Source organism: Monopterus albus, unplaced genomic scaffold (assembly GCF_001952655.1).
Source record: "Monopterus albus unplaced genomic scaffold, M_albus_1.0 scaffold3.1, whole genome shotgun sequence".
Lineage (NCBI taxonomy): Eukaryota > Metazoa > Chordata > Actinopteri > Synbranchiformes > Synbranchidae > Monopterus > Monopterus albus.
The window spans coordinates 9,789,149-9,800,554 of NW_018127883.1; the positions used below are offsets into that span (position 1 = coordinate 9,789,149).

The following is an 11,406-nucleotide window of genomic DNA, read 5'->3' on the forward strand; positions in this document are numbered from 1 at the left end:
AGGTTTCCCGACTCTGTGAGCCCGCTCCATCTCAATTTCTTGATGAATTTGCAGTTTATCCTTTAATATTTCCTTCACCTTATGTTCCGCATCCGTCCAGCTTTCTCCAGCTGACTCCTTGATTACCTCAAAGATCAGGTTTTTTCGCTTGGACTGTACTTCCAAATGCTCCATTTTATCCGTTATGGCTATTACACTCTCAAGTTTTGTAGACATCATCCCTTGTTTCCTTGGTTTGTATTTTCTGTTCACCCATGGCTCACATCCATATCTCACTGGGTAAACTGCTAACTCATTTTTATCTCCTGTATTTCTCTGGTCATGTCGTTGAGTCTCTTGTTATTTGTCTCCATAAGTAGTTGCACAAAACTTTTGAAGTTGTCTTGTTGTTGGCTCAACAGTGCGGTGTACATCAGATTCTGCTGACTCAACATTTCTGTTACTTGCGCCGCTGAAATATAATCCTCTTCTGCTTCAACATCCTCGTTTGCTTCTGATTTATTAGCTCTTTCCCCTCTTGGAGGCATTTTAATAGTTATAGAATTTGTTCAAAGACTTGAAAATGTAGAAGATGTGAAAAATCGTAGAACAGACAAGAGGAGCAGTAAAGACGTCTGCTCTCGCTTGCAACCCGGAAATCATGAGCATCATGAGGTGAAGCAGGACTTGTACTAAATGAGCGATTGCTTTCTCTTTTCCTGAATAAGTATGAGTTTATTAAATAAAAAAAAAACAAAAAAAACCTGCTACCACGTAGTACCACATGCTCACTCTGCATTTTCTGATTGTCTTTTACTGCTAAACAAGAAGGAACAATATGAGAGATGAGGTTGTGTGCTGGAGAGTATAAAAAAAGAATCCTACCAATGTGCACTTCATGCAGAAAAAGTGCATTTTAACAGAAAGCAATGCTTTTTTACTGAATCTTTAATAATAAGAGGTGAGTGCCTAAGGCAGTGTTGAGGATTTAAAACTGTAGTAAATGCCTCACCTCTCTGTTTTTGTTCTGTGCTCTTTAACGCATGGCACATGTTAGGAAGCACACATTCAATGCTGAGCTTCCTCTCTCTGTATTTCCCGCTGTTTTTGTGCAGTGATTGTGGTGCTGTTTGCTGCCCTGAGGAGACAGAGAAAGAAGGAGCCTCTGATCATCTCTAAAGAGGACGTCAGAGACAACGTTGTCAGCTACAACGATGAAGGGGGCGGAGAGGAGGATACTCAGGCTTTTGACATTGGCACTCTGCGCAACCCGGAGGTGATGGATACTAACAAGCTACGTAGAGACATCATACCTGAAATGCTGTTTCCCTTTCGAAGGACATCACCTATAAAGGATAACACAAATGTCAGAGATTTCATTAATGGGAGGCTTCAGGAGAATGATTCAGATCCCACAGCACCCCCCTATGACTCCCTGGCCACATATGCTTATGAAGGTAGTGGGTCACTGGCAGAATCCCTCAGTTCACTGGAATCTGCAGCTACAGAGGGGGACCAGGATTATGATTACCTCAGCAACTGGGGACCACAGTTCAAAAAGTTGGCAGAGATGTACATAGTGAAGAGCCCTGACAGAGAGACCTAGAAACATCCATGCCAGTCTCTCCTTTTTTTAAACAAGCCAATTTTTTGTCTGTTTATCTAGCTAACTAGCCAGACAGCACTTTGTCTAGTTAGTCAGCTAGCCAGCTGGTTGACTGTCTGTCTATCTATCTATAAAACTATCTGTTTATCTGTCTAGTTTGCTAGCTAACTCGCTAGTTAACTAGTTGTCTGTTTGATTCTCATCCACGTGTGTGAACACAAGAAGAAACACACGTGTGCTCAAACAAAACTCGTGCAATCCAACTGTGGATTCTGGAGTTTAGACGAAATGAGTTGAGTTTTCTCATTAATGGAGATACAATATAATTCTCAAAGTTTTACTGTTTTGGTCATAATCAGTACAAATGCCTTTGAATATTAGGATTTTTTTGTGAACAATGGTGTGTACAGTGTTTTGTAATCAACCTGAGAGATAGTAGTCTTGTATACTATCAATGTTTAATGGCACTAGACTGGGTTGGGGCGGGGTAGGGAAGGAGTCCATTCATCTTACAAGCCAATTCCATTCAATACTGTAAATGTACAAAGTGTTTTTAATGATGGACATCCTATATACTATTTGCTATCTTTGTTTGACAAACAATGTTAACGTGAATGGTTGGTGCAGTTTATTTGTCAAACTGTGAATTAATTTCTTCATATAGGTATAATATGTACTGAAAGTGTGTGTTGTAGGAAAATTGTCATACACTCAGTTTGAAGCTGTTCAAGCAGTTTGAATGCTGAGTTGTTGTTTTATATTTATATTTTTATAGTTATTTTCTTAATAAAATTATGTTAAAAAAACAGCTACATTACCCATATTTGTGGTTAGGCTACTCAAATGGTGTGAGTGGTTGTGTACAGTATGTTTTTTTTCATGACTTTTAAACATCAGCTTCAATTTACTTGACTCATTGATACTTAAAGAAATCTTCATGCGCATGTCAGCGAGAGGGATGTCGTCACGCTGGAGATTAGAACGTTCTGGAACCTTGTGGTAACTTTCCGGGCAAGTTCTTGGTGAGCATTTTGAGATTGACTAACATGTTAGTTACCATTAAATTTGGGGCATTTGGAAACATCAGCAGTAAATCTGTAGTCTCTACATTAACTGCTCCCAACCCATGCCCAAGAGTGTGGTGTCCAAACCCGACCCAGACCTGACAAGCTTATCATATACGTATAATACCCAAACCTGACTGGAGCCTGTCGCACTTGAGTTTGTGCTGTGTTTTTCCCCTTATCATTATACAAAGCAGACATTTGACCCTGTAGCCTAAAGTTTGAGCTATGTGTCTGAACCCAATATGGACCCAAATATAATTTTTAAATTTCTGTCCAAACTCGGCCTGAACCCTCAGGTACCGATGGGTCCTGTCAGGCTTGGTTCGGGTACCCACACTCTACTAAGCTCTGCCACTTTCGGCACTTTTCTGGGCACAGTTTTCATCAGACACAAGTAAACCCACTGCAACAAACATATGTAGAGCAATGCAAAAAGTAAATGATTGTATTTGTCTCCTCTCATGCAGATAAGTACTCCTCTAGTGAGTTGGATGTGACTGAACTGGTTGACAGTGGTGATTCTCCGTCATCCAGGTCATGGTATGTGCAAAGTTCTAAAGTTGGCAACTGGACTTGTTTGAGGTCCTTAAAGACATTTCACCTCCCATCTGAGAGGCTTCTTCAGTTATGACACCTTGAGGGCAGTGGAAGTCACATGTGAGTCCTACCAAGCCATGGCACAAGTTGTCAGAGTCATATGAGTCAGTGGATGTTAAACTGCCTGGGGAGGGATGTCCAGACGGAATTTTAAGGGGATAATAAGTGGATTCGTAGTTGAAACCTTGGTTTGCAGCATGCTTTCCTTTTATCCTCAGTTCTCTGCTATGGAGCTCTTTGAACTTGTCCAGCTAGATGCATCTTACAGTATAACTGTAATCTGTACTCTTATCTTTCAAAGGTTCAAATAGGATCAAGGTAAAGTAACGTGCCATGATTAATCACTTATTAATCATGATCTCGTTCACAGTCTCCATCATACATGGAAACATTTCTGCTGTGTTTGCATTAGCAGGGATATCCGTTGCTTCAAATCAAGTGCTCCCTTTTCCTCTTAAGATGCAGATCAACAAATGACAGGACTGCCTTAAACCACTTGAGGAACTGTACACAACAGGAGGGGGATTAGATAAGCAAGTGATAATACAGGCCATTTTGAGGTAAAGCTGTACATAAACAAAGATGAAGCTCCAGTCTGGGTACTTGATGTGGATTTTATAACACAATCTCATGTTTTAGTTGTTAAGTTTTGGTTAGTAGTGTTACAGTTTGTATTTGAGAGAATAAAACAACACAGAGGTGTAACACAGAAGAGAAGGAAGTCTTTTATGTGATATATTGTGTATATTGTGTGTAAACTCAGGTGAATCTAATTTGTATTCCTAGCAACATCCTAAGGCTCAGGACATGCTGTGTCATTCTATACTTCTCACTGAATGTCATGGTTTATTAGTGTTGGGTTCTGAGTGGATTTTATGTAGTTTTTTTTTTTTTTTTTTTTTTACTTATTCAAGAAGAAGTTTGCTTGTTGTTTGCCGTACTTATTTAAACATTACACATTATAGTTGAACAAACCACAGCCCAACACAAAGTTACCATAAGAACATTTCCCAAATCCATGTGGTTAATACAGTCATTTGCAAATGTTCTGTTTTTCAACACAATTCTTGCTTATTAGCAGACAACTGTAGAGCTAACAGTACCTCAGATCAATGTCCTTTTCATGTTGCTTCACTTGGTTTCAGATCTTCACAACTGCCTGTGCACAGCTGCAGTGTTACACATGGAGCTGCTGTCCTATGTTTGAGGTATGATTCTTGAAGTGCTTCCAACCTGTTTACCATACACAGAGGAATTATCTACAAAGTCAAATTGCTCTGTTGTTAAATGTCTGTCTCTCTTCTCAGGCTCCCCTTTTGATATGATGATTTTATTCATTAAGCTCATGCAAGATTTCAGGTTGACGCTCAATTTTGACTTTAAATCATTATTTTGTTTAATGTTTAAATCACATTGCTTTAGATTTCACATAGAGGCCTGCAAAACAGGAAGAAGGTCCAACTAAGGTGGCTTCAGAAAGAGAAAATGGATAATCAAAGGAAAGCTTTATAGAAAGACCTAACAGCATTAAATTTCATTTAGTGAAAAAAGGAACTACCACAGTGGCAGAAACCACAATATTTAAAAATGAATGACATTTTTTTTAAGTCTGGCATGTTTCACCTAACAGAGCATATGGTTTCTCATGACACATCTAAATCTTTCTGTGCACATAATCCAATATTGTTAAAAAAGAAGGCGGCACTTAATTTGGAGTGGAGTCAGAACTCTGTAAATCACAGTAGAGTTAAGCAGTGATGACACTTGTACAACCTAATGCATGTTAATGTAGGAGCCTAGCAATAAATCTCACCTCTGTGAAGCTTTTAATGTCACAGAGAGCTGTTGACCTAATGCTCTTGTAAATTAAGGCCTTACTTAGAGTTGATGTTGCACTGGAGATTACATGGGTAGGGTTTTTTGTGGTGTTAAGAATCATCTCTAAAACTAATCCAGTCTACTGCAGTTCAGTCAGCACATACCTGACACTTTATTTAATAATTACAACGATTCACCCAGAGTTTGTCTTTGTTTCCGGGGATGGACTGCATTAGTTTGTACAGTTTTAGACATGTTAGTGAACATTTTCCACAGTTTTAGTACATTTAAATGTGCATTCCCAAATGAGAAGAGAGAGCCAATATGAGGGAACAGTGGCCGTGCCTCTTTCCATGGTAGTGATTATTCTCAAAATGAAAAATCAGAAGGGACCTAATTCTGCAAATCCTCGAGTCACTGAGGCTCTGCCAACGCTGCAGCATCTCCGTGCTCTTACTGACTATGCTACTTTCTTTCACCTAACAGAGCTCGTAGATTCCACAGAGCATATGGTTTCTTATTAATGATAATACAAGTTAGCAGGTTATTAGTTTGATCATTTTTGATGTTCAGGAGAACTCTGTTATCCATCCATCCATTATCTATATTGCTTATTCCTGAACAGGGCCAATCCCAGCTGACATTGAGTGAGAGGCGGGGTCCACCCTGGACAGGTCACCAGTCTGTCACAGAGCTGACAAACAACCACACACACAGTCACTCCTACATGCAATTTAGATTCACCAGTCAACCTAAGCTGCATGTCTTTGGACTGTGGGAGGAAGCCGGACTACCCGGAGAGAACCCACGCAGGCACAGAGACAAACATCCAGACTCTGCACAGAAAGGCCCCGGATCAGCCAGGTCTTGAACCCGGAGCTTTCTATCTGTGAGGTGCTAACCACTGCACCGCTTGAACTTTGTTATAAACCTTACAAATAATATTCAACCATCACATTTCATGTCTTGACATTAATTTGACCACAGTGAACGCTACTGGATCTCTTTTGGCTTTCAAGGGAGAAAGTGAATTTTCTGCTCACCCTCCTCAAGTGTCCCTGCATGATTAAAGCTTAAGTAGAGCATATCCTATTTGATGTAAGAAAGGCATTTGCATGTCACACAGAATAATACATGACAAATGCCTTATGATTGCAAACCAACTGTAGGCTACTACTGCTGTACTTGCTCAAGTGAGGTCCCTAAAAGAAGATATGAACTCCTAGGAAACAAACTGAGACACTATTTTTATGAATGAGTATTGTAAAGCTCACAGAGTTACAAAGAGCTATTTTCCAAGTTGAAAATTTGGATGGTAAACAATTAAATGATTTATAAGCACAAAAGTTGTTTTTAAACTGTGTATGGAGCAAACACAACACTGAACAACAACATACCTAAACAATCAAGCCCAGGTATTAAGGCTATTACACCAGGATGGTGGGTAGAGGTATAGGTCAGTGAGTTCAAAAGAGAAACAAGAAAGTAAGGTTAAAACAAAAAATACCAGGAGTTCAATAAAAACACAAAACAATTTTACATACTAGAACAGGGAGAGTGCAGTCTGATAAAATGGGAGACAAATAAAACATAATTCAACTTAAGAGTCCAGCTGTTTGCAGGGGTGAGGGATATGGCTGTGCGAGTGGGAGCCCACAGCGGTGCCTCTCTCCACCAAGGCAGCCTTGAACAAAGAGAACACAGCAGTCAAGTTCTAATGGAGCAGGCCACAAGCTTCTCCAAAACAGAGTCGGGCATTTGTGGACTCATGTATTTTGGGCAGAGTACCACACCCTGCCCACCAACACTAAACTGACACTGTGCTCTGCTCACTTCCTGGGATGTTCACAGCATTGCTCTAGTCGTCGCTTCAACTTTGCCCCACAGCTGCAATCGCAGTTTTTCTGGTCCATCTATCTTCAAACCACCTCTCTTCCCAAACACGCTATTCCCAGGTTAACATAGGTGTTTCAAGTTTTAAAAAAATTGTAGATAACGTTTAGTTCACCACTATCTGTGAAACAGAGCGATAACCACTGTCTTCATGAGTTGTTCCTGGTTAACTCTGTATCAGCAGCTGGGTGGCACTAACTAGTCATGATTCAACTCTTTTTGTGCATCAAATTGAAGTGATATATCACATTTTACTGAATAGTTCATGATTATGATAAGTAGCTAGTGAGGAAATAAATAGGAAATGTTGTTCCCAGTGCAAAAAAAGCTACATACATGGCCATGAGTGTAGCTCTAAATACCCCGGGCTATGTCCCAGCTTGTTTATGTACAAGGCTGCAGGTTGATGGCATAACCTTAACTTTTAGGATGTTTTTGTACCCCCTGCAAGGCTCATAAGAAAAAGTCCTTGTCACTATTCATAATGCATGATGTGGCTATTGTGGCTGGAACAGACTAAAAGATTCAAATCAATAATGTATTTAACATCTAATAACTAACAAAAATGCATGGCAAGCTGTCTGTGGCCCAAATATTAGACAAATATTTTTAGAAACCCAAAATGCAGGCTTATGGTATGAAGTCATTTAATGGCAAAACAAAGTGAAGGTGAAGGTATAATAATACACAGAACACAACTCAGGGGGATAACTAGACTCTCAGTGCTGTAGAAATCTGCCATACTTAAAGTTTTTTGTTTGTTTGTCTTCTCAATATAAAAAAAAAACCCAATATCAACTAATTAAAAGCATACCTGTTCAAATGGCAACCCAGACACACCTCTTTTATTCTACTAATGGGATTCTAGGATCCACCATAGTCCGCCCCCCTTTCTTTAAATATGGCGAATACAAAACAAGATGGCGGAATCCTGCCCAGGAGATGGCGGTAATGTACCTTAAATTGGCTTGCAAACCGCCAAGACACCTTATAAGAAAAAGAAGCAGATGGCGGCATACCGGCAACGTCCGTCTAGCAGTGTGTCCACCATTGCAGCGTCCGGGCCTATCCTTGGTCATCTGTAGTCCACGGTCAGTAAGAGCGATACTCTGAGCTACGGAACTCTCTCACCTCAGGCCTCCTCAAATACAGATCTTCGTCCAAGTCTACATATCCTATGTGCATGAAGACAATCCGCTGCCCACTACTGGATATAACTTGGGCAGCATTTGAGATGTGAGTTTATTTGATTTTGAGGGGTCTTTTATTATTTAATTTGGTTTATTATTTAATTTGGGAAGAGGATTTACTCCTGTGGAAAAACACTCAACCAAACAAATAATCGGAACTGCTCAGAGATCTTCTTTTTAGGAAGAAGGTTTACTCGTGGATAAACATACTGAACCATTTTTGTTTGGGAAGAGTGTTCACTGGTATCAGAATTGCGAAACTGAATTAAGTTAACTAAATTCTTACCTGTTAAATCCAAAAGAGATGTTTGTGTGTGAACTCTGAGCTCTTTGTTTTTGGTGGTTGTTTTTTTTTTGTTTTGTTTTTTTCTGGATTTGCTTGAAAAGGCCACTTCCTTTAGGTTGTTTGGGTGCACAATACAATCTACTCTGATTATTAGTTTACTGGAGTATTTGTTTGGTGGATCAGATTGAGTAGGCAGACAAGTGGTGTGGAGGAAAACTCAATACAACCGAGTTGAAAGTGAGCTAGTGATATAAAGGGCAATCTAGGCAGAGACAATTAGCAACAGGTGTGTATAATTGAGGCTAATCAGGAGCGGAGTCAATTGGGGCTGGTGAGGGTGGTATAACAGGAAATGCTTCAAAATAAAAGTCCCAAAACAGGAAATGGCAAGGCAGTAATGACTGAATATCAGTGAATGCTCACTGTAACATGGTAAATAAGGTCTTGTTCTTATGGGTGTGCATGTTCTGACCATCCCCCATTACATGATTGGTCAATGCAGCGTCTTGCCAGATAATTTCAATGTGCTTTGCAGAGAAAGTTGATCCAGATGCACCTTTTTCACCGCACAGGGCTGTTTTGTTTTGCCAGAGACCCTGCAGTGCTGGTGCCAGCTGCGGTGAGCGCAGTCCCCCATAGGAATGAGGGGAGAGCTGTGTTTTTTTTTTTTTTTTCTTCACACATTTGAAACTCAGTCTGAACGCAGCCTTTCTCCACCACAGCTCGGTAGGGACACAGAACAGGGAAATTTATCTTAAATAGATTGTAACTGTGTACTGACTCAGATTATCTTGGCAGGACAGATGAAGTTCTGTCTAGACAAAGTTCGCTGCATTTTGCACAGAACAGGGGCTATGTAGTTGGCCCCCAATTTTAACAGCATTCTCACATACATATGGGCTCTTCAAGATTGTTTTACAACCAACTTAAAAAGACCCAAACCTGTATTTTAAATTCCAAATTCACATCTGCATCTGGTGCCAACAAGAAGTGTCCTTATTGGGCACCCCGTAGCCAAGTGGTTACAACGTGGTGCATCATATGCCCCCCCGGATTCCTTTCTGCCTCAGCAATCCCTTAATAAAAGAAAGTCTGAATGGTTTAAACCTTTAAAAAGTGTATTTATTTTAAACAATTAAACCCCTTGAGATGCACCAACTCATTTTCAATTTGAGTTTATTTATTGTATATGTAGACAGAATTATAAGGTTGTGATCATGAGTCATGTTAAAAACAAAGCAGTTTAAATACATAGCCAAACAAATCTTGAGCAGTATTTTGCATTTCATAGACTTATGACCTGCCGTGCTGCATACAGTATCTGCATTTGAAAAGGGCACATGACTCTAGGGTATAAGCTCTAAAGTGCAACATAAAAGCTCAGTACTTTTCCATTAAGATGTGCATTTTCATTACATTGTTGAGAAAATAATTATACTTTGTAATGACATTTGTAACTTCACATAAAATTTAATTACAACAAAAATACTGCTGACAATTTATTTATTTGTAGTGGGTGTGCTCTTGGAGCTACTAGTGCTCTACAAGCTAATAGTTATGGATGGGGTTTGAACATTAAAAAAGGCCGCCCCCCCCCTTAGGGGAAGAAAACTACTTGAGCACAAAGAGAATGCATCAGTACCATGGCATACTGCCTAGTTTGGTATAATTACAAGGAAAAGCAGTTATGAATAGGCATCTTAATGACCAAACAAATTGTTGCATATTTCAAACCCATCTGGATAACTTTCTTGGGAGAAATGTAATTGCAGTTCAGAAATGGTGAATGCTGTCTTTTGTCATATTGCGTACACATGCGCGCACACACACACACACACACACATACACACAACACCTGAGGTGATGTATAATGGCATTTATTTTGCTGCCAATAGCTTGTTGTTCTGTCAAGTTGAATTTACTGCAGGTGCACATGCCTTCTGTCCGTTTCATTTAGGCCTCCAACAGCGTATTAAAGCCTGAGAGTCGGTGTTTGTGATAATGTATTATGGATATTATTCTGTTTTTATCAATAAACACGTATCAATGCATGTTCAGGACAGTTCAGTTCAAGCTGGGAGCTTTGTAAAATGCCTACTCCAAACATGTTGTGCCAAAGTGTGCCTATGATGGTACCTCACCATGTCAGCATTAGATGTCTTTTATTAGTATTTGGCTCCATCTCCTGGAGGACTAAATCCACAACATGTACATGCTCAAATATCATTTGTCATAATTCTCACAAATGAATATTTAATTAAAACAATTGGATAAAAGCTTTAGGAATGCTGTATAGAAGTTGATATTCAATTTGATTGAAATCATAAGTGTAAGCTTGACATGCAGTAGGTTTATTTACTGGAAACCCTCTTCTACATACTGTAGCAAGACGGCTTCATGGTGTCATTTTCACTAAACAGCTGACTAGCACGTCAGTCAAAGTATTAGTGTGTCTTTGTATATGGGCTGCTGGGTTTGACATCTGTCTGCAGAGGGCAGTAGAGATCTTTAAACAGGGAGCTAGTAGCTGTGTCAAGTGTTTTGCCTCCATGAACCAACCAACCAATAGCACATCTAATGACATGAATTTAAAAAAGCTTTTCTATCTAATTGCATCAATAATAAATGCAAAGTCACAGAAAGTGACTATTAGTCTTCTATGCACCAACCAGACTATGACTTAATAACACTTTAAATATTTGTTTACACTAGTAATGTTCTAAGTGTGACAGCAAATATAGATTTAAATTACAACCAGTTCATAAGGACTAAATTATTCAATATCTATACATCAATCTCAATTATGTGCTTCTAATTTATGATGTGAACAAAATTGCCAATGAGGCTTTAAATTTATTCGTTGCCAGCTAAACTGCATTAGCAATACTGCCAAATGAAATTAAAGGATTGCTGAGACGGCTTTTACCCCACGAAGTCAGTTAAACTAGACTTCTCTTCCTCGGTTCTTTC

The 11,406-nt window shown here is 39.4% G+C and overlaps 1 protein-coding gene and 2 long non-coding RNA genes across 6 annotated transcripts in view; 1 reads left to right on the top strand and 2 right to left on the bottom strand.

The window, feature by feature from the left end:
• LOC109961604 (cadherin-10-like) overlaps window positions 1-2,299 on the top strand; it is a 91,161-nt gene extending 88,862 nt beyond the window's left edge. For all 4 annotated transcript variants that reach the window (XM_020602581.1, XM_020602561.1, XM_020602571.1 and 1 more), the window contains one exon: window positions 1,095-2,299. In XM_020602581.1, coding sequence (XP_020458237.1) covers window positions 1,095-1,585 — 491 coding nt within the window. In that variant the 3' untranslated portion in view covers window positions 1,586-2,299. The remainder of the gene's footprint in view (window positions 1-1,094) is intronic.
• The window catches only part of LOC109961631 (uncharacterized), an 11,786-nt gene extending 7,305 nt beyond the window's left edge, over window positions 1-4,481 (bottom strand). Inside the window, exons 1-3 of the long non-coding RNA XR_002275156.1 lie at window positions 4,353-4,481; window positions 1,293-1,325; window positions 992-1,117 (exon numbers count right to left, since the gene is read on the bottom strand). This is a non-coding gene — a long non-coding RNA (uncharacterized LOC109961631). The remainder of the gene's footprint in view (window positions 1-991; window positions 1,118-1,292; window positions 1,326-4,352) is intronic.
• Window positions 4,482-5,857: 1,376 nt separating this feature from the next.
• LOC109961627 (uncharacterized) lies at window positions 5,858-8,686 on the bottom strand. Its single transcript, XR_002275155.1, has 3 exons — window positions 8,437-8,686; window positions 7,980-8,177; window positions 5,858-6,751 (listed from the first exon to the last, which is right to left on the bottom strand). It is a non-coding gene; the product is annotated as an uncharacterized LOC109961627 (long non-coding RNA).
• Window positions 8,687-11,406: the final 2,720 nt, after the last annotated feature.